The sequence below is a fragment of the Girardinichthys multiradiatus genome, chromosome 7 (genome assembly GCF_021462225.1).
Source record: "Girardinichthys multiradiatus isolate DD_20200921_A chromosome 7, DD_fGirMul_XY1, whole genome shotgun sequence".
NCBI lineage: Eukaryota > Metazoa > Chordata > Actinopteri > Cyprinodontiformes > Goodeidae > Girardinichthys > Girardinichthys multiradiatus.
In genome coordinates, this window is record NC_061800.1 from 21,267,887 (window position 1) to 21,290,302 (window position 22,416).

General features: G+C 38.1%; 2 protein-coding genes across 12 annotated transcripts in view; one reads left to right on the top strand and one right to left on the bottom strand.

The window, feature by feature from the left end:
- Nucleotides 1-12,907, top strand: cd247l (CD247 antigen like). 2 transcript variants are annotated; one of them, XM_047371611.1, is made up of 7 exons: nucleotides 1-552; nucleotides 8,237-8,343; nucleotides 9,192-9,224; nucleotides 9,358-9,381; nucleotides 9,475-9,534; nucleotides 9,610-9,639; nucleotides 10,490-12,907. In XM_047371611.1, the coding sequence occupies exons 1-7, from the start codon at nucleotides 534-536 to the stop codon at nucleotides 10,565-10,567; spliced, it is 351 nt and encodes a 116-aa protein (XP_047227567.1). In that variant the 5' UTR covers nucleotides 1-533; the 3' UTR covers nucleotides 10,568-12,907. The 2 variants fall into 2 exon arrangements, with proteins under 2 accessions (XP_047227567.1, XP_047227566.1); XM_047371610.1 differs by having other exon boundaries at nucleotides 215-597.
- pou2f1b (POU class 2 homeobox 1b) overlaps nucleotides 12,241-22,416 on the bottom strand; it is a 23,924-nt gene continuing 13,748 nt past the window's right edge. For 5 of the 10 annotated variants that reach the window (XM_047371599.1, XM_047371598.1, XM_047371606.1 and 2 more), the window contains 6 exons: nucleotides 21,960-22,114; nucleotides 21,613-21,801; nucleotides 21,362-21,476; nucleotides 20,423-20,723; nucleotides 20,248-20,336; nucleotides 12,241-18,407 (listed from right to left, as the gene is read on the bottom strand). In XM_047371599.1, coding sequence (XP_047227555.1) covers nucleotides 18,136-18,407; nucleotides 20,248-20,336; nucleotides 20,423-20,723; nucleotides 21,362-21,476; nucleotides 21,613-21,801; nucleotides 21,960-22,114 — 1,121 coding nt within the window. In that variant the 3' untranslated portion in view covers nucleotides 12,241-18,135. The remainder of the gene's footprint in view (nucleotides 18,408-20,247; nucleotides 20,337-20,422; nucleotides 20,724-21,361; nucleotides 21,477-21,612; nucleotides 21,802-21,959; nucleotides 22,115-22,416) is intronic. The other 5 variants (XM_047371607.1, XM_047371603.1, XM_047371601.1 and 2 more) reach the window with 3 other exon arrangements.

Consider the following 22,416-nt stretch of genomic DNA (forward strand, 5'->3'; position numbering starts at 1 on the left):
TCTACAAGATTACAAAAAAATTGCAAAGCCAGATTTCCTCAAAAGTTGTGAATACATTGCAATAGGAAGAGCAAATTATTTTTAAATGTGGATCCAAGCTACCAAAAAAAAAAAAGCAGATTCATTCTCCCTCTTGCAACCAAGTTGGTTTGATTTAACTCCACCAGTTGGGTCCATAACTTTTTTATTAATATGCCTGATATAACAGCAGAACAGTTGTAGTTATCCGTAGTGAATGGTGGAAGATGTGGAAAGTTTGGTAAACATCTACAAATGCAGTTTATAAAATAAAGATCAGTTGAGACCCTCAAGGCGGCTACATCAAGTCTGTAAATACAGATTCTGAGCAGATCAGATGAATAGAGCAGAGCAGGCGAGAGGGTGGGTGTTGAAGGTTGCAACAGACCTTTGTAGTTTAAACCACACTGTCTCAGTCCACTGGCAGGTCGTCACTCAGCCGCTTCCTCTCAACAGAGGGATCAGGTGGTTCTGTGAGGTGACTTGACAGCAGCTCGACAAAGACAGACAGAGCCATGGTTGCGCTGAGGACAGGTGCGTTTGTGTTCTTTGCGCTGTTCATGCCCGTTTGCTGTTCGGGTAAGTGAAATAAACAAAAAATTTATTGTAAACTCATTTTTTTGAGCTTGTAACAAACAGTTAGGCATGTTTGTTGTGTGATTAAAGAGACCCAAGTTATTTAGATTTAGCCATCACTATTTACTGAGACATTTATGTTACATTACCTGTGAAAATTAAACTCCAAATTCATTTTGCTCTTCACAAATCATTGTCATTTAAATAACAAGTTGTTCTACTCCTAGTCTGAACCTTCAATGTGGCCTTTATGATCAACATCTGATCAACAAAGCATTACACACTGAAACATTTAGATCATTTAAGATTTTGAGTATTTCTTTACTGTAATATTGATGTTTTTTTCTTGATCTTTCTTGTGGGATTTTGTTTTTGTTGGTGTAAGACGGGTATCTATTTTCAGTTTGGGATCTTGCAAATATTGTCAAAACCTGGGATAAAGCACACAAACACATTAAGAAATATTTTTAATTGCTTTTCCCTCTGATAATCCAAAATAAAATTTGTTACATTAATTAAAACTATTTATTTATTGCCAGATTGGTAATTTTATTGCCTTTACTTTGAATAAAGCTGTTAAAAGATGCAAGTCAGTTATGTTATGTTGGGTTGATTTTGTGGTTGGATTATTTAAGTGATATAATTTTTTCTGTTATCTGGATAGTTTTTTGATTTCTCCCAGACTTACTATTTTAACTCGTAGATAAAAGGAACAGAAAAAAATCAAAAGGATGCTTTTAAGTCCTGATTTTTCTTTCGGTCTAATTTACTGAGATCACTGTTGTTGTTTTTATTTATCTATGCTGAATTCAATTCAGGTCTAAAACTTTTTTCATGTGATTCGGTACATATTGGAATTATTAGCTTGCAACCACTGAGAGCTGATCCGGAAATGTGAAAATACTTTGACGTTTAATTGGCTTTACTGCTTTTTAGATGGAAAGCATTGGTAGCACTGGGATCTAAATAAGTCTCATAGTGTTTATGCAAGTTATGAAAGATTTTCATGTCATTGTTGTGCCGAAAGGTGCTGTCTAGGACACCTTCAGAACAATATTTCTGTTAAAAAAAATCCCTAAATAAATGTGTTTTTTCATGGACTCTTATCAATTAAAATTAGATTTTTGTTAGTTTACATTTTGTTTGGCTGCAAAGCCATGTATGACATGGGATTTATTAGCAGGGTTGTATAGCTAATGCTTTAAATGTTGGTCTTTCGTGTATTTTTTTTTTTATTGCGTTGGCTGTTTTGAGATTTAAGCAGGCAAACATTTGGGTCCGAGGACATAGTATAAAATACTTGCATGAGTGCATAAAACATGCAATAAATGTGGATACCTGTGACTGGGCTATAGGTCATAATTTAAAGCAGATTTGTTTATTATAGTAAGGATTTAATGAATACACGGTGCCTTGCAAATCAATATTTTCACATTTTGTCTCGCTACAAACGTCAATGTATTTTATTGTGTTAGCCCAAAACAAACTAATGCATAGTTGTGAAGTGAAAGGAAAATGATATATGGTTTTTGAAATCTTTTACAAATAGAAAAGTGTGGGTGCATTTGTAATTAACCCTCCTTTACTCAATCTCTCTAAAAGAAATCCAGTGCAATCAACCACCTGTAATTTCATAAGAAAGCCATAAGAAGTCCTGTTTGCAGTTTGCCACAAGCCATGTAGGCGACACATCAAACAGGAGGAAGAAAGAGGCTCTGGTCAGATGAGACCAAAATTGTACTTTTTGACCTACATGCAAAACACGTGTGGAAGAAAACTAGCACTGCACATCATCCTAAAAACATTATTCACATGAATGGTGTCAGTTACCAAACTGACATCCCAGCTTCGGTTGGGTCGGAGGGATGTTTAAAAGTGTATGTCCCGTTTTCCATTGCAGGGATTTTTTTAGCTATTACCAGGGATTTTGCAAGCCCACGGCACATTTCGACACAATTTTACCAGAGTAATTTTACTTTCTCGGGTACATACTTTCACGGATAAAAGGTCCTGGTCTGGAGCAGGACTTTCCAGATTACACCAGGATTGTTAAAGGCTCCAGGTTATGTGCAGCAAGAAATCCCACAAAGCATTGTGCCACCTGCAACAGTGAATGGAGAAGGTGAGTGTGGAAATGTATCTCTATATATCACCAATTTTTCACAAAAGGTAGTCTTAAGTACACTTCAAAATAGTTAGTTCATCAGTCAGTTTATCTAGAATGAGCCTACCTTGAAATCTGCTCCAGAGGTTTTGGAGCAGCACAGCTCTGCTCACGGATCGCTCTGGTTGCAGGCAAGCTTGGTTTATGCTCAGCGGGCGGTTGAAGTGTGTTTTCCCCACTAACTGCAGCCTGATCTCCCCATGTGATTTAATCATTTTCCCCTCCCTGCTTTCTGTTTGCGGTGGTCGAAAGTCGATGTAAAGTGTTTAGTAAATGCAACTACCAGAATATAAAATATATTCATTTTCTCTGGAAATGTTTGTTACTTTAAGATGATTCAGATATTTTATTAATTGTGTCGCCAAAGTTTTTCCTTACAATACAAATTAATATTATTTATCTTCCTAGCAGTTGTTTGGCACGCAAATTTACAGAAAGAAAAATATTTTTATTTTAATTTTGTACCTATTAATGATCAAACAGAGCACATTCACTTTTCCTTGTACATAAAAAATATACATTTGCCCAGATTGTTTTTTTTTATGTTAATCTAACTAGAGTGTAAACTCTTTATTATTTTTCGTTTTTCATGGTTTTATGCAGACAGCTGTGCAGGAGGAGAGACCACAGTTCCAGGTTTGGATGCAGTTTTCCACAAGCTCCCAGAGATCCTCTTCACCCTCATGTCCTGCCGTTGTCTACTCAACTGTCTCTTCATCTTCTTTTACATTTTATAAATTATGATTATACAGTCAAGGTATCAATTCCTTGTTCTTGCCGACTGATTGTCTCGGCTCAGATACAGGTTGGTAAAAAAGTTAATGTAAAATAATTATTTAAATTTTCATGTCCTTGGATCCAGTGCAAACTAAAGAAACAATGGAAGGAATTAATCAACTGTAAAACTCTAAAGCTGGCCATCATCTACTATTATTTGTCAGTTGAGGCAAAACAAATTTATGAGCAAAAAGTCTTTCAAAGGGAGTAAAGGAGTAAAGCCAGTTGTGCGTTCTCCATCTTGTTTTGTGAACAAATGGCTGAATACGAGCTGCTCTTACTCACAGTTTTCTCCAGAGTCTCGAACAGAAGAGGATAAAATTCAATTCAATTCAGTTTTATTTATATAGTGCCAATTCACAACACATGTTGTCTCAAGGCACTTCACAACAGTCAGGTACATACATTCCAATTAATCCTAACCATTGAACAGTGCAGTCGGAGTTAACGTTTTATTCAAATTGGATAAAAAGTTTTTCTATCTAAGGAAACCCAGCAGATTGCATCCAGTCAGTGACTTGCAGCATTCACTCCTCCCAAAATAGAGCCAAGAAAATTCCAAGAGAGGCTGGATAGCGTATACAGGAGAATGGTACAAGAGACGTGTGCGGTCTAGGAGATAGTGGCTAGAGACAGGAGAGCAAAATTTCTCGAACTTTAAGTTAGAAAAGTATCATGCAAAATTGAATCAAATTACTGATTTAAGAATAAAAGAAGTGGTAACTGATGACTTGACCTTTAGAGACTTTATTGCTGTATATTTTACTTTTTGTGAAGTTTATAGATAAACAATAGTTCATTTATTCTTATATTGCTCGTATACAAAGCATCTCTGGAGCAAACTTTCAAGTTTGATTTCTGGTCACGTTTACAATGTTCCCTAATGCTTGTTTGGTCACAGATATTGAGTGTTTTGTGTTTATGGTGAGTTGTATCTTTTTGTTTTCTTTATTTTTTGTATTTCTTTCTGTAAACTTGATGTGAGCCATGTTCTGTTTTTTTTTTTTTTTTGTTTGAAAAGTTTGAAATAAAGTTTGAAAAAAAAAATATACGGGCTTCTCTGTCGGGCTTTCTTGTTTTGTCTTTGGTTTTGGTATTACCACCACCTGCTGGACTGGAGTTGCAGTGCAGTTTTCTTCACAACTTCCCCATACGTCATTAAGCTGATTTAAATTAATGTTCCGCGACCTTTCAGAGCAGTGGAAACAGAACAGGGATGGGCAGCAGGTGTGATAGATCTGGCATTATCGCTCTTACTTCTTCTCATTGTTGTCACTGGAAGTTCAACATGGCACCTCAAGGCAAATAACTCTCTAAGGGTCTGAATAAAATGAATTGTTGCTTTACATTAAGATGGCCAAGACTATGAGAAGATTGCCAACACACTGAAACCATACAGCAGTTCAGCAGGCGGATTCCACTCAGAACCTTCAGAGTCAGTGCTCAGACCGTGTGCTGCACACAGCATCAAATTGGTCTGCACGGCTGTCGTCCTAGAAGGAAGCCTCTTCTACAAAAGATGCCCGCAAAAAGTCTGCTGAAGACAAACAGACTATGGATATGGATTACTGGAACTATGTCCTATGGTCTAATGGGACCAAGATGAACTTATTTGGTTCAGATGGTGTCAAGCATGCGTGGTGTCAGCCAGGTGAGAAGTACAAAGATAAATGTGTCTTGCCTACAGTCAAGCACGGCGGTGGGATGGTAACATGTACTGTAACAAACTGGAGCAGAGTATGATCCCCTCTCTTCAGAAACTGGGCCACAGGGCAGCATTCCAAAGGTGCTGGACTGGCCAAGCATGTCTGCAGACCTAAACTCTATAGCGCATCTGTGGAGCATCCTCAAACTGAAAGTGTAGAAGCGCAAGGTCTCTAGCATCCACCAGCTCCTTGATGTTATCACGGAGGAATGGAAGAGGATTCCAGTGGCAACCTGTGAACCTCTAGTGAAGTCCATGCCCAGGAGAGTTCAGACAGTGCTGAAAAATAATGATGGCCACACAACATTTTGACACTTTGGCCACAGTTTGGATATTTTCACTGGGTGTCCCCACTTTTGTTGCCAAAACCAACTAAAATAACCAACCAAGATAGTCCTTACTGCGACCAAAGACAGTCCATATGAGGCTGCTTTTTATTATTTTGGTTGGTAGCTAGGATTAGTCTTAAAATGAAGTCTAACTGAAACTAATTGATGCCTCTAAAGATTACTATCAAAAGAGACCTCCTATGTAATGTGAACTGAATAAAAAGTTCAAAAATATTATTTGTTGGATGTTAATGATAGCAATATACAAAGAAGGCCTGGCACCAATGGGGCATCTCAAAGTGGAGCTTAACTGGATGAATAATGAATACAAAGCTGTAAAACATTTTTGCCATTTTACAGATTTCTTGCTTTATTGTCACACAAATCATAAAAACATTTTAGTATCAGACAAAGATAACCTGAACACGTGCAAAATGCTGTTTTCAAATGATTAATTCATTTAATAAATATTTTATTATTAGAATAAGAAAATTATATAAATAGACCATGTCTGACAACATAAAGTAGGGTTAAAGATCTCGAAAGCATTGCCAAGACATTTAAAAGTTTAGCACAGACAGTTGTATGTTTTAGGGGGCAGATAGATTTTCACATTGGATCAGTTTGGTTTGAACAGCTTATTTTCCTTCAATAAATTAAATTATTGTTTAAAAACTGAATTTTGCATTCACTCAGATTATCCTGGTCGGATATTTAAATGTGTTTGATAATTTGATACATATAAATGTCATGAGGTCAAGTACGTTTCACAGCCCTGTGTGTTTTGCAGCTGAAGCGCATTTCTGAATGATTTGGCAGATGTTTAATTCAAGCTAGAGTTTGAAGCAGGTGATGCTTAGACAAGAACATGAAATCATATTTCAGATAGACTAAAATCACATGTTTGCTTTTCAGTCCAAATAGTGTGGCAATTTTACTTTTTTACTAAGCTAAGCTAAGTAGTTTATTGAGAGAAATGTCAAAAATTGTATACATTTTATTTTTATGAAACCATATCAGCCTGCTTTCAAGCTAGACAAATAGTGTAACAGCTAATTTTGTATTGAAAGCAGGGCGAGACTTGGAACACAAAATTAACTCTAAGATGAAACCACACGTCATCGTTGGCATCCAAATGATGCTGGCATGATTTTTGGTCCTAAGCTAAGCTAACTGGCTAATGAAGGGCGTCAGAAATTTTATAGTCTATATTTCTCTGAGTGAAACCTTATAAAGCTGTTTCTTTGAAAGCTGTACTGATGAAATCAGGCCGCCAAAAAAACTTTTTTTTACAAGATAGTAACAGTGTGCACATTTCCAGATGACAAAACAAGATAAGACCCAAAGGCTAAACATCAGAGATGCTACAGCAATAATTCTTTTTAAACGGTCAGCTTTCCAGTCATGTCCATTGAAGTAGAAATGGCACACTTCTTGCTAGTATAAAAATAACTTTTCAATGGAGAAACTGTTGTGCTCAGAAGCAACTTCAGATGATCGAGATGTGACAAATATGTCAAAACCTCTCAGAATCTACCCTGCCTGTCCTCTTTTTCACAACAAGGCTGCTGTTCCAACCGCACACCAAGATAAACAGGCCTCACCAAAACCCCACAGCAGCCCATCGCACTGACAGGAAGACATTTAAGGTTTTCAGCTGCAGATATGTAGTTTCTTATTTCCTGTTCTGAGGGACTCTCTCAGTTTTTTTATGTACCTCACTTTAATGCCGTTTTTTCCATTCAGTTTCACACACACGTGGTTCCATTTATAGTTTCTTCCTGTAATTCTATAAAAAATGCTGTTTCAGTTAATGGTTCTATGTATTGATTCTTTCCTTTGTAATCAGATTTGAATAAAGACTTAGAGATCTAGAAATCCGATAATGCAGCTAGTATAGATTTAGCTTCATGATACATACAGTAAAAAAAAAAGCTTAAACCCATGCTTGAATGCTACTGCATAAAAAAAGGGCTTCTTGTGAACAGAGACTTCAGGGACATACAATGCAGAACATGATTACTGGATTTTTAGTTTAGAAATGAAAGCTAAACCTAAATTAGGAACTGAAACAGAAACAGAACATATAAATTGAACGTTAAACAACATTAAATTGCAAGTAGGTCATATTGGAGGCTGAAAGGTTTCTGACACATCGACACAACTTCCTTTGAAGGTGAGCAGACGATCACCGCAGAAACACAGTCAAAGTCCTGCAGCTAAAACTAATCACCCAGCAAATGAGTAAAAAAGCACAACAAAAATATTAGCATGTGCACTTAGTATTTATTTAGATATTTGGACACTGAAGAAGTTTGCAAGTCAAAGGGCTGAAGAAGTCTACAGTGGTTTTCTGCAGATATCAGTGTTGCTTGGTAGTGGGAAAACATATCAAATCTGAAACTTGGTCAAAGATCATAAAGCATAAAGTCCCTTTACTGCAACAAACTGCAGGCAGATTATGATCATATTGTACAATCAGTGAGACATCTTATCTCTCCCAAATTCACTCTGTAGCACTGCAACCCACCCAAAAAGATCCTTCACCACACATATATGTACTTTCACAAATTTTTCCTTCAATGGAAACAAATTACAGCTCTACACCGTGTGAAATGGTTGTAAAACATCTTACATCTGTTGTCTTTCTGTCTGTTTTTTCTGCAGAAGTTTCTGGAGAAGTTTTTTTCACTGATCCAGTCATCTGCTACTTTCTGGACGCGTTTCTGATGCTTTACTGCATCACTGTAACAGCACTGTTCTTCAGAGAAAAAGTGAGTTTTAGCACAGGTAGACCACATTTCAGATGAGAGACAGATAAACAACGATCAGTAAAGTAAATATAGAAATAGTGTCTCTGCAATGTCGTAATACTTTTGAATGTGATTTAATATTTTTCATTTTATTTCATATTTTTAATTGACTTACACTTATTTTAACCACATGGCAAAAATATAAAGAATTTTATAAATCAATGCATTATGACAATTACCACCTCTTGGCTGTTACAAACATTACGCACAACTTTTGCATATAATCTCATGAACTATTCCAGTTATTATACCAATTATTTTTACACTGAGCAACAGTTTTAACCTTGGCCATTCTCACAACTAAATGTATTTAAGACAGATTCAATTAGATAGATAGTTAGATAACTATTTTTATCATATTACAACAAAACATAATCTAATACAAGAAGAGCATTATTCAAAAATGCAGCAAAAAGGCCCATGATAACTTTACAGGAGCTGCAGAGATCCACAATCCTGGAAGAACTTGTACCTTCTAGCAGGATAACGACCCTAAATGTAGAGCTAGAGCTATAATGGGATCAAAGCACGTTTGCGACCAGACCGAAATCTGATTGAGAATTTGTGGCAGGCCTCCAATCTCACTGAGCCTTAGCTACGTTTAAAAGACGAATGGGTCAAAGTTCTCATCTCTAGATGTTTAAAGCTGGTAGAGACATTACCAAAAGAATTTGCAGCAAAATGTGGTCCTACAAAGTATTGACTCAGGGTGCTGGTCATAGTTGTTGTATTTATAGTTGTAATGTAACAATATTGGAAAAAATATAAACAAGCCCATAAGAAATGCTGTTTGTTTCATCCTGGTGCAGTTCTCCAAAATGCCAACGGTTACACCTGTTCCCGTAAGTCTGCAAACTTCAAATAATTTCCTTGTCTTTTTGTTCTAATATAAAGTAGCTGGCGACAGTTTCTCAGCTTTTCATAGAAACTATGTACTCAATATTTCATTTCGTTTTCTCTCTGTTAAAACATAAGGAGGAAAAAGGGAGAATTTACCAGGTAAGGTCAGCAGTCTCGTTGATTAAATAATCATGTGTAACTGTCCCACTCTACTCGAATCTATTTATTGCTTATTTCATTTTGTTGTTTTAGGAACTTGAGAGGCCAAAGGATGCTGATCCTTACCAAGAGCTTAAACCCAGGAAAGCAAAGGTTTGTTTGAAACTTTAATGAACGCTTTCCTACTTTTTTTCAGCTCCCTCATCTTTCATGTGTTTTTCCATGTAGGCGAAAACTGACCGGAAGAAGAGAGCTAAGGTAAGCCAACCTGCTGAGTCTTAAGGGTTTTAAAATCCAATATGTTTAAAGTATTTCCTGAGAACATTTTGGGTAGTTTAAGGGACATGACAAATTTTAGGTTATCCATTTTGACCCCAAGGCAAACATTTTTTGGTTATTTGTGACTCTGTTCATGTTGTGAGTCTGTTCATGTTTAAAACATTTTGACAGAACCTTGGCTCGTAACATATTTCAATAGAGTTACAATGAATTAATCATCATTGGGAAAATCGAAGGAGAAAACCGTTGTTTTATAAATTTAGCATTTTGCTTTGAACATCATAAAGTTTAATGACTAATGTTTCAGCTGCTCTCTGCAAAACCTTCACACAGACAGGAAGCTGCAGCAGCCAACACAGTCTCTCTTTCACATTGAAAGGCATTGTAAAGGGCAAAAAACACTTAGATTGTTATAGAAACCCCATATTTATTAAACTAAATTATGTGCACTGCCTATACAGTTTTGGAGGCCATGCACACAAAAACTGGGCAGAATATTTCAAAAGTACCCCAGCAAAACATGACCACATAACATTAAAATCATAGTACACCAGCAAGAGGTATTGAGAGGTGAGTATTTTCAGGGGCTCAAATACCAACTATTTAAAATATGTTAATCAAGACATCCCTAAAATAAAAAAATTTCAAAATACATCTGTTAAAGTGGTTGTTATGTAGGCACCTATTAAGTTCTAGGACTACTACTTCTTTAAAAAACATGTATCTATAGTTACCTGAATAAAGTAACAATAACGTTAGTCTTGTTCCCTGGTGTTGAACAGCAGATAATTTCAGTGTGGAGCATCATCTGTGTCTCTCCTTTCTACAGAAGAACCAGGCCAACCCGAAGCACAGGGAGCCCTATGACTCTGTTCCCATCAGCCCTCCACCTGCTTCATTTCCTTAGTTATGTACTCACATCTCCAGAAACAATGAAGCTAAATGCAACAGAGATGAATGGATGATTATTGCATGTTTTTTTTATTATGTAAAGACTTTCCTTTTCTTTGCGCTTTTTTGTATCCATGAGCAGTTTTCATTGTTTTTAGCTGCTGGTCAGACACCACAAAGCTGGATTTCTAGCAGATATAATGAGATCATTTACAGCTGAGAACAGATGTTAACAAAAAGCAAGACAACCATTTTTTTCACACTGTCTGGCCTCAAATCAAACTAAAATATTCCTGTTTTAGGTCAGTTAGGATTGCCCAACTTATTTCTACTTGCTAAATACCAGAATGAGATTTTTTATTACCTTTTTCAAATTCAGAAGTTTACATACAGGTGTATTTAAACATCATGGTTAAAGCCCAGATGTAAGCTTGGTAAGCTTCTGATAGTTTGATTCACAAAATTGGAGTTAAATGAAGGCAACACCTCAAACAAACTGTTTCCTTGTGTGACATCATTGAAAAAAATTAAAACAAAATCAGCTGAGATATCTCCACAAGTCTGGTCATCCTTTGGTACAATTTCCAGATGCCAGAAGAGCCATGTTAAATCTGCTTAAACGTTTAACACCATGAGGATGTCCAGCCATTATACTGTTCTGTGTCCCAGAGATAAATGTGTTTTAGTGATAAACCTGCACATCAACCCCAGAACAAAAGTAGAAGATATTGTGAAGAAGCTGGCTGAAGCTGGTGGTGTCATTACAAGCCATGTACTGACAGAGACTAAATAGCCACACAGCAAAGAAGAAGCCATTAGTCCAAAAGCAACATAAAAAAGCCAGATCAGTTTGCAAATGCACTCACTGACAAATGGCCTAATTTTTGGAGGCATGTCCTTATGTGATCTGATGAAACTAAAATGTTAAGGAACGAAAGCGGAAGGCTGCAAACATCTCAGCTGTGAAGTAGGGCTGCAGCAGCCTTCTATTGTGGGGGTGTTTCACAGCAGGATGAACTGGGATACGTCATAAAATAGATGGCACAGGGAAAGAGAACTAAATGGAAAAACTGAAGCAACATCTCAAGATGTCAGGATTGTCTTCTACATGGCGAATGACACTAAGCATACTGCTAAATTAGCTACAAAGAGGCTTAATGACAATGTTATTAATGTTTTAGAGTGACCATCACAAAGCGTTGATATGAAGCCCATTAAGATAAACTTGTGAGCAAAGCTGAAAAGGTGTGTGGGAGCCAGGCAGCCTACAAACCGGACTTCGTCCCATCAGTTCTGTTAGGAGGAACAGGCCAAATTTCCAGCAAACTTTTCAGAGAGCTGGCGATAACCAAAACTTAGTTCAAATTGTAATTCGACAAATTACAAAGGAAATGTATGCAAACTTCTGAGCTTTAAGTAAAAACATGTCTGATTATTCTGACATTTAGCAAATAGAACTTATTTAAAACCAACTGATTTAAAACAAAGTTTAGTCTAATTGAATGTGAGAAAGAATGTAAACATCTAGGTTAAAATGTATATTCACTTTTAAAGTTCTTTAACCTGCTATCAAGCTACAATTACATTAATATTGGTTTTTTTTTATCTTAAAGCACAGATTGATGCAAATTTGAACCCTACGGGAGCTCTATAAAAGTATGCACTGTATGCAACAGGACAACGCACATGTCAAGACACTTGGAAAACTGTTTTAATGATGTTTACAACAAAAAAACAAAAAAAGAACTGTACATTTACAGTAAAAGATTATCTTTGTATGTGTATAAAAACAAAAGAAAAAAAAAGAAAAATACAGCAGACAAATGCATCAAAATCTACTATGTATCCTGATTCACATACGTAAAACTCCTACACAATCTTCCATTTCTAAACCTCCATGACAGGAGGCCTTACTTGTTTTTTATTTTTTATTTTTTTTGGAACAATAATCAGAGCAGTGTCCCTCTCTCAGTGTTGTATTTCATGTGAAAACCAAAACTCTTTACATTCGAGTTCTGGGAAGTAAATCGATAGACTGCAGAGTAAGAAGAGGAGGAAAATAAAACAGGAACACATTCCTTTAGATCAGCCCAAGCTTCCAATGTGAAATGTTTTACAGAAAGCAGTTTGAGATACACTGACGTATTATGTACATGGTTGGCATCCTTTTTTTTTTTTCCTTCTTATTTTTCTTTTTTATTGAAAGCTGTGGTTGCCTGGGCCGGAAAACTGATAATCGCACACATGACACCCAAAAAAACCATACAAAAATACTATATCTTTCACCTACTAAGAGTAAGACAGCTCTGCAATTAGTTCCATGCTGTGACAGAAAATAAAAAAAGTTTACAACAGACACTTTTCACGCAAGTTTTTTTTTCTTCTTCTTCTCAGAAATATACCAAAATATACATCTAAGCTTTGGAATTACTGAGGCTAAAGACTAAAAGCCAGAGCTGGGTTTTGTCTCTTAATACACATGCTGCAGGGCGGGAAGGGCGACACACAGGACAGAGAGAGATATCTTTGGTATCTGCGTTTGTCAAAAAGTTTAAATATTTGGATTTTTGCTTTGGGATAGCGCTTGTGAGGCCAGGATGGCCTCGCCTGGAGTAAAGCCTTCGACAAAAGTGTCACCGAAGCCCCGTTGGTCAGAAGGTCTGAGCCGGGCGGGGACGGACCGTGATGCATAGTGTCACAGAGTCTGAGGAGAAGATGAAGGGAAGGTTTCATGACTGCAGGGTGTGTATTCCTGGAGACGTGTAGATCATGAAGGGGGAAAGAAGATGAGACATTTTTCACCCCAGTCCTTGAGAAAGAGAAAGAGAGAAACAGTGGAAGAAAGGGAGGATGGAGGCAAACGTACAAAGTCCTGAGCAGGTACAGCGTGCACAGGATCCACCCCCAGCATGTATTAACAAACATCACCCAGCTGTCGCCACATTGGTTCGTGCCTATCACAGAGGCCCGCTCAGCCCCCTCCGATCCCCGCCCACAGGCACTGAAACCGCTGCACCGACGGGACGCACATTCACTAAAAGGAAAGACAAGCCAAGCTCCTTACAGACGAAACGCGTTGGGGCCGTCGAGGAAGAGGGACATGGTGGCGTGGGGAGGGAGTGCAGCCTGGATTAGATGCTGAGCAGTGAGGCGGGGATGGGCGAGACGCCAGCGTTGCTCGTGTACAATCAAGTTAGAAGTCTTTGGTTAGCGTTGGTACCACAGGAAACCAAGAGCGGGCCACGACGGGACGAAACCTGCGCATACTTGTACCGGGTCAGAGTGACAAACAAACATCAAAAAACTGGATTGTCAAACTTAAAGAGAAGTGTTCAAACACAAAGATGGGTGAAAGGAAAAATAACTAAAGTGGCAACAAAGGATAGCAGTTTTTTTTTCAGTTTTGACAAATGCAAGGACATAACGTGTGCACAAGTGGTGAATAAAAAACAGCAGACATTCACAAGCACTGGTGTGTAATCTGCCTCCACCTTGTGGTAGTACAGGTATGAGCAGGCTTCTCCACTGATAATTATTATTTTTGTTTTTTTGTTTTTTTTACTTTTCACAAAATTTTTCTCATCTCTTAAGTAGATTAAAGCAGGTTTCACTCAGTTGTGAGTTAGAAATGAGGTATACAACAGTTTGTTTTGCCTTACTGGTGGTCCACCTGTTCTTCCTCCACAGCAAACCGACATAACCGGGCTCAAAATAGCCCCCTGGTTTAACCACGAGAACGCCTTGAAGTCTCAAGATCACCTACTGACAGTGAAGCACTAAAAGCCAAGAAAACAGCTCATAAAAATGTAATTTTGACCACAAACTGTCGGATTTTTCCTAAAGCAGGCTCTTTCAGATAGCCTGCTTGAAGCTTGTGGCCTAATCAGTAGACGAACTCAGTCCAAATAATAAAAAACCAAGCACTCCTATAACAACCTTTTTGGTAAAAGAAAGAAAAGAAAATCACTCCTTACACCAGCTGGAAGATAAGGGAAAATGCACCTTAAAGGTTAGCAGACAACCCAAACACATACACACAGAAAAAGCCACTGCAATTATTAATTGAGCTTTTCCCAACCTGCCTGAAGCAAAGCAAATATCGTTATTCCACTCTTTTAAATGCCCAAAATATCTACCATTTTCAGTGAAATGCACCAGGTTAGTCCTCACACACACATTCATACATACACACCAACACAATGCTACAATGCTCATGTCTAACAGTAAGGCATAAATGATAATGTTAATCTTCTCTTTTAAACTACGAAAGCCAGTGATCTTATCCTCTCACGCTATACATGACAATCAAAGGCATAAGGTTAAAGAAAAATGATTGTTAAAGACAACACAGCAAATCAATGTCAAAATAACTCAAAATAAAATCTTAGCAATAATAATAATAATAATTAAAAAAAAGCAATAAGGTCTCAAGCTCCTCCGAACGGAGCCATCCTCGCCGATTTCCTCTCATATTTTTGGTCAGTTAAAAACAAAAAAGTAAATTTAAAAACAAAAAGCATTAAAAGATTGCAGGGAGATTTATTCTTTTGAGTTAGCATGATAAACACTACATTCAATCTTGATAACATACTAGTTCAAATATAAAATATGAATATCTTACAAGTGTTTATATATATATTTATATGTATAGAATTAAGAAAAGGTTGCTTCACTAATTCTTAAATATTTATCTGAGGAAAGACTTAAGTAACATCCTATGGTGCCAGCTGGTTCGTTGTGGTGCAGGTGAAACATAATGACAAAGAGGGGCAAGGGGAGGTGGGACTGAGCGCCCCCTGCAGGGTGGAGGGCAACAGACATCCACAAAGCTTCGAAGAGCAAAGGCTTTTACTTTGGCAGGAACGATCTCAAAACAACATTTAAACCTGCAAATGTCCTTAAATAGTAGTACTAGAAAATAGCAGTAGTAGTAGTAGGTTGTCCTCTGTGTTATGGTTCCTATGAGCAGTATAACCTCTGAATGGCAAACCCAGACAGTACTTACACATTTCTACACCAAGAAATGTCTAAAGATGAACCAATGTTGAAGTGCTGCTGAGGTATATTTAGTCACAATTATTAAAAAGAGGATCCTGTCAACAAATTTCATGTTTTAAAGTCATCATTTGGTTACAGATCAATGCTAATTTTCTGAGGGGTTTTACTGAATGTGCCGTTTCCAAAACTGTCGGTTGGGGTTAAAACCGGTCCACAGACACAATGGTTCCAAGTGGTGGCGCTAAGAAGAGGGTGAAGAATGTTCTCCAACGATCGTATTTATGCATTTACGCAGGTGAGTCCTCCTGGCGGGAGGATCAAAACTACAAAACCCTGATTACCGCAGGATGTAGTCATAAAGCTATAAAGGAAGCATGCAGGCCTCTCGACAGCTCGGCTCCCCGTCGGGAGCTTCAGCAGCAAGTTGTTAAAGCTAAGTTTGTGTGATCCGGATCCAGCAGCACCAAATCAGGGAGAATCTGCCATTGGGAGAAGAGGAAAAACTACTTGAGGGGGCAGGGAGGGGAGTAGTAGAAACCAGGTGAACAGCAACTTGCGTGCTCCGACAGGCACAGCAACTACTGAGTAAAACCGCTTTGGTTCGAGCTGTTGTTTTATGGCTGAATATTAGTACAAAACCAACAAAAATAAATTAAAAATCCATTAGGCATGGGCCAGTTGCCTTTATCGAAGGATACCGAGATTTTAAAAAGTTGCAAAATTACAACTGCAAATATTCCATCAAACAGTTCCTATGTTTAAAAATCCTTTTAATGAAATGCCAGAGGAGTTTTTTCCCAGCTATTTGGAACAGAGATGCACTGCCACCAAATGATGCTGTGCACTACCGGTCAGCTAGCCACTTTTCGCTCACTTACAAAACAAAGAAAAAAGTACCTTTATCAGCTGTTTGGAAATATTTCAATCCTCAAAAAACCCTTCCCTCTTATCAAAAAGTAGCTACTTTAAAATGACAGCCAGCCAAACTACAAGCTGGCTGACAAGCAGTTTATAAAAAATGGAAACAAATAGATTATGGTACACAGTTTGGTTTTTAGATTTTTGTCTCAATAGCGTTTACTCAAGGCTATCACACCGGCCCATGCCTACTTTCCACTACGCTTCAGAAAAAACGTCAAAAATGCTACCAGAACAGATTAGAAAAGGAAGCGAGTCTTCAAATGGCTCTGAAAAATCAGCTTAAAAATAGCGGGCAAGGCCCAGGTGGTAAAAATAAACAAATGTTTCAGAAAAGTAAAAAAGAAACCTATTTCTCACAACCAAACCCTTCCCATCCCTCTCAATCGTTGGCGAGTAGTGCTGCCAATTAAAAAAACAAAAAAAAACAAATGTTATCTTTGGAAAATGGTCATCAAAATATTGCATTTATATATTCTGTTGACAATGAAGAGAGATCTAGACTAAGCTACACTGACTACACACAGCAACTAGTTTAACAAATATTTTTGGTATATCTTAAAGTACATATTCATTCCTTCCAAAAACAGGCAGATTGCAGCTCATCAATCCCAGTTTTTTTGGTACAGATACTGTGCACAAGTTTATATACGACAGTACTACTATTAAAAAGAACAACGAAACATAATCCCACAATAAAATAACCCCATCGAGCCAGTGCCGCCACCACATGCCCTCCTCGAAAAACAACACACTGCCAAGAACGGATCTGAAAGAGCCGCAGAATGCAGATGGCGACCCAAACCGCCTCAATCGGATGCGTGGCTGCAGCTCGCTCACCATAAAGCTCTTCACACAACATATTTGGAGCCATTTTCCATCAGTGTCAACAATCCACAACCAACCCATTTTAAAAAAGCTCGGAGGCATCTTGACCGCCACAGCGACATGAAAAACTCAGTGTTTCCAGAGAAGAGACGCAGAGAGACCCACCCAGTCACCTCCGACCCTTAAAGCAATGATAACCTTTGTATCGGCCACTTATTACTTGTTTTTAAAGCCTTATAACCACGATTAAAAAGTGATAGGTGAATATTAACTTAATATTAGAATTATAAAGATCTAAAAAAATACATGGAAAGGAAAAGGGGAAATTAAAGTACAACTTTGATATGATTTAAGTTGAGGCCTGTCAAAGATAATAAAAAAAACAGATAAAGACAAAGTGATGCACAAAGCCCAGTTAGTCATGATAAACATTGCGAAATTAGTGAAAAATAGTCAATTTTAAATGTTAAAAGGGACAACGTATTTGTTTTTTGGTTAGAAGTGTCAGAGGTGACTCTGACCTGGAAATAGGAGGAAATATGTACATAATAGTTTGCCAAGTTTTTTGTCCCTCCCTGACAGGAGGGTTCAGGCCAACAACAGTGTTTGTGAAACAAAAAGTTTGAGAACTATAAAAAGAAGAGAGAAAACAAAAACTAAGCCCAATTATATTGGATGTTTTCTTTTTGGTGGCAGCAAATAGATTAAATAATGTTCTAGTTCTAACGTGAAAAGTGTGGGGTGGGTAGTGAAGCCTGCGTCAAACGACCGTCTTATTCCCCCACACGGTGTGACAGGAGTAGTGCTCGTGGCAGGAAACGAGGCGTCAGATTCCAGGCTTTACTGAGCCTTGGAGGCAGTGGTAATGGTCGAGGCTTGCACAGGCATGGCAGCGGTGGTGGCCTGGTGGTGGCCGTCGGCGGTGACCTGGAGCCCGCCTGTCCCCGCCGACACCAAGCTGACAGGGTTGCTGGTGAGCAGCGACAGGTTCTGGGGGTTGAAGAAGAGCGGCGTGGTCACCAGGTTGGGTGTGCCGGTGGCCGAGGTGTTGGCGAACAGCAGGTTGCTGCCATCCAGAGACGTGATGGGGATGGAGCCACTCGATGCCAGTGCTGTGGAGGAGACGCGAAGATCAGTGTCAGTGAGCAGAGCACGAAGCCTTTCTTATAGAAACTAAATGCAGGCGAATCTCAGAAAATGACATTATCAAAAAGGTGATCTATTTCAGTAACTGAATTAGAGAACTACAACCTGCTTATAAGCATTACACAGACTGATATATTTTAAGTTTATTTCTGTTCATCTTGATTATTATGGCTGCTAATGAAACCAAATATTTGGTTTTGCTGCAAAGTGAAATATTATGTGATTAAAAAAGAAAGTTCATTGATAAAGAAGGTGGCTGTTCACAGCGTGTTGTATCCAAGTGGAATAATGGAAAGTTGAGTGGAAGAAAAAAGTTTGGACAAGCAACAGGGATAACAGCAACTTTAAGAGGACTTGTAAAGAAAAGCCCTTACAAGAGCTTGGTATTCATAAGAAGTAGACTGCAGCACAAGTCAGTGCTTCAATAACCACAACCACAATTGTTGCAATACATTTGTTAATCAAGCCATATTCGTTTAAAAAATGTTTTCATTATCATTTTAAAATATATATATCAGTCTGTGTCTAAAATACATCTAGATAATATACAGGTTCCACTTTTGGAACTGAATTACTGTGATAAATTAACTTTTTGAAGATATTGTCATTTACTGAGATGCAGTTTTAGTCATATCCTTTTGGCTTTAGCCAACAAAACAAAAAATCATAGTAGAATATCACGGGACTAAAATTAGATCTGATTGGGTTTCATCTCCCTACAATATTTAGTCTTGTTTCATTAGTTATCCTAATTCTAATTGACGTTTTATTCAGTTTTAGTCTATTTTTGACACGTAAAAAAAAAAACAAAATCACATTTCAGTCGATGGAATTAAACACTGCTTTTCCAACTATTAACCATCAGCAGGATTTTATTTCTCTCTTCAGATGAGCTGAATTTAAATGCAGTGGGCGTGGCTAAATTAATTTTCTAATTATGCAAAGGGTGTGTCCTCATTCAAGGTTTCTGGAGTATACAGATACTAATTATCCTGATGACCTTCTGCAATACATTCTTCAATAGTCTAGGTGCCTTTAATTTAAACGAACATTTGTTATGGACTGATTCATTTTTCTAAACCTTATTAATATTATCTGTTTTCTGAACTTAGATTTAGTTCTCTGTATGCAGGGACACTTGGAACAAACAATACATCTAGATCAAATTAGATTGGCTCCATTTCAAAATCTATAATGCTTTGACTTCTCAAATCTGGACTGGATTATCCTCCATTGGACAGAAATTCACAGTGGGATTTTTTAAAACCTTTGATTCCTGTAATTCCTTTAAAAAGAGGAGTGCCTTTTTGGGAATATAGACCCAGTTTAAGAACCACAGGTCCAGTGTAAAATCCCCATTGTAAGAGAATATAGATGCTCCCCAAAAAGGCAGAGAAATTACCCTTTTTAGTTTTTGAATGATCAGACATTTATTGGTTCTTGCTGTGACTCAAAACCCAAAAAGATTAATGAGTTTAACAAATAAGCTTTAATGTTGCAAATCAAAGAAAAATGACGTCATCTATTGATAAATCAATGTAAAAAGCCCTTTAGTTTTTTTAAATTCAGACTTCTATCTTTTATTAATTATATTTGTAAATCTAGCGAACACCGATCACAGAGACAACACCAACTGGGTGTTGCCAAGAGTTCTTTTAAATTTATCGTTGTTTCACGATGTAATTTCTTACCCTTAAAAAAAAAAAACAACAAAATAAAAAATAAAAAAAACAATCGCACTCCTACTTTGCTCAAAGGAAAATGACCTAAAAAGCATTTTTCCTGGATTATGATGTTAACACACACCTTGAATTGTAGCCAGGGTGCTGTTACTCAAAAGAGCAGGACTCAATGCACTGCCAAGTCCCCCAGGAGTCAGGCTTAGAAAGGCACCCCTGAACACACAGACAAGATTATTAAAGCAAATACAGAGAAAACCTGAGCAGGTTACAGAAAAATGAAGAGGTCTTATCATACTAACCCTGGAGTAAACTGGGATGATGCCATCAGGCCCGGGTTAAGACCTGCAGCTGCAGCCATGGCGGCAAAGCTGGCACTGGTGGTCAGCCCCGGAGATGCCACCATCAACTGCCCCGTCCCTAAAGATGTCGCTATGGACGTCGGAGCCTGCGTGACCAGCGTCTGAACACCGGCTTTGGTATCTGTGGATGTGGACTGAATAGTGGTCGTGGATGGGCTTATAGCTGGAGCGCTGGTTGACGTAGTAAGTACAGGTGCGGTGGAGATGACAGATGCAGTGTTTGTGGCTCCAACTGTTGTGCCTTAGTAGATAGAAAAAAAAAAAAAAAGAGGGAAGTAATTTCTTCTATCCTTGAAAATAATGCATTTGAAGCTGAAATGGTTTAAATGCAACTCCACAGCTTCTTCTCATTTAAAATGCGTATAAATATGCAAATTGGTCCCCTCCTAATCCTACAGGAATCGCCTGAAGCTGTCTCCTTTTAGCTGAAAACTACTTCAAGCTGCACAATAAAATATTGCAGTATCAAAGATATTCACTAAAAAATGATTTACGCTAAAACATGTAAGATCAGGCTTAAACAGGTAAAAACTGTATGCAAGTTGATCAAATTACAAACTGCTGGTTTTATTGTTTATTAGTAATAATATAAGCAATATCTACAGCTTATGCGTGATAACCCTTGTTACTGGAACCCAGTTAAAGGTGAGCAGGAATGCACCAGAGGCAGACATGCAACAGAGACACAGAGGAAGCTATTTGCATATTCATAGATAGGTGTACATTTACATCTATTTCATTTTAATGAAAAGGCTGTTTGTTTTTCAAAGATAAATTAAAAAACACACAGCTTCGATAAATAGATTCAATGCTGAGTCAAGGTTTCGGAGTGACCTGATAACCAACCACCAACATATACAAGTGAAGCAAACCGTTTACCTGTGAAAGCCAAACTGGAGACACTGGTGCTGGTGACAGGCATCACTGGGTTTACAGTCAGGGTGGCGGATGTGTTAATAGCTGGACTGCTAACAAGGCTTGCTGTGCTCGCCACCTAGGGAGGAGAAGACGAAGGAGCACATAGTGAGCTTCTCTGTTTCTCACCTTTAATTTAACCTCAGCTTAACTGTCAAAATATTCAACATCGCACGAGGGTTAGGGTCTTTTAGTGCAGTTGTGGGCGTAGTTACCAAAGGGCTGCTGGGGGTGAAGATGGTTTTGATGGAGGTGCTACCTCCTCCATTATTGACACTGCTGGGCGGGTTAATCCGCTTCTCTTTCTGTCGGCGATTGCAGAACCAGACCCGGATAACCTCCTTCTCCATGTTGAGCTGATCAGCGATCATGCTGATCTCCTCAGAGGTAGGTTTTTGGTTCTGCTTGAAGAGGGCAAAGAAGCCAGGGATTCCCCGTCAGCACTGAGGAAACTACTGCACTGCATTATCAAAAACAACCTCACTAGTGCATCGTGATCAGCATAAGCTGAATCTTCTGCATAAGATAAGGATTTTTGATTTCAAGAAAATCTGATTCTCACTTCCAGAAAGCTCTTTTCTAAGGCCACTCGAATGTTGGTCTCGATACTGGTCCTCTTCTTCCGTCTGCGGTTGATGCCCTCTATGCCCATGCCTGGGGAGCCCAGGGCACTGGGGCTGGACAAGGACTGGTCAGATGTCAGGTTCTCTGCACAAACAGCACCGGCAAAGAGAAAGGAGAGGTAAAGTACATCATACAAAAAAAACACACCATCCTCAGACACTATATGCAAACAGAGTTGCATATGAATGTTTTCAATTTGCATAACTAAAGCGAAAGGAAATTATACTGGTTATACACCTTTTTCTGTGGAAAACTTTAAACGGTACTTCTTGAAGCTTCTTTTAATGCTGGCTTTCATTTTGCCATTTTCTCTGCAGCTTTATTTAAAAGGTGTCAGAGTAAAGGAGGCCTTATACAAACATATGCCACATTATACAGATTCTTATTTGGAATAA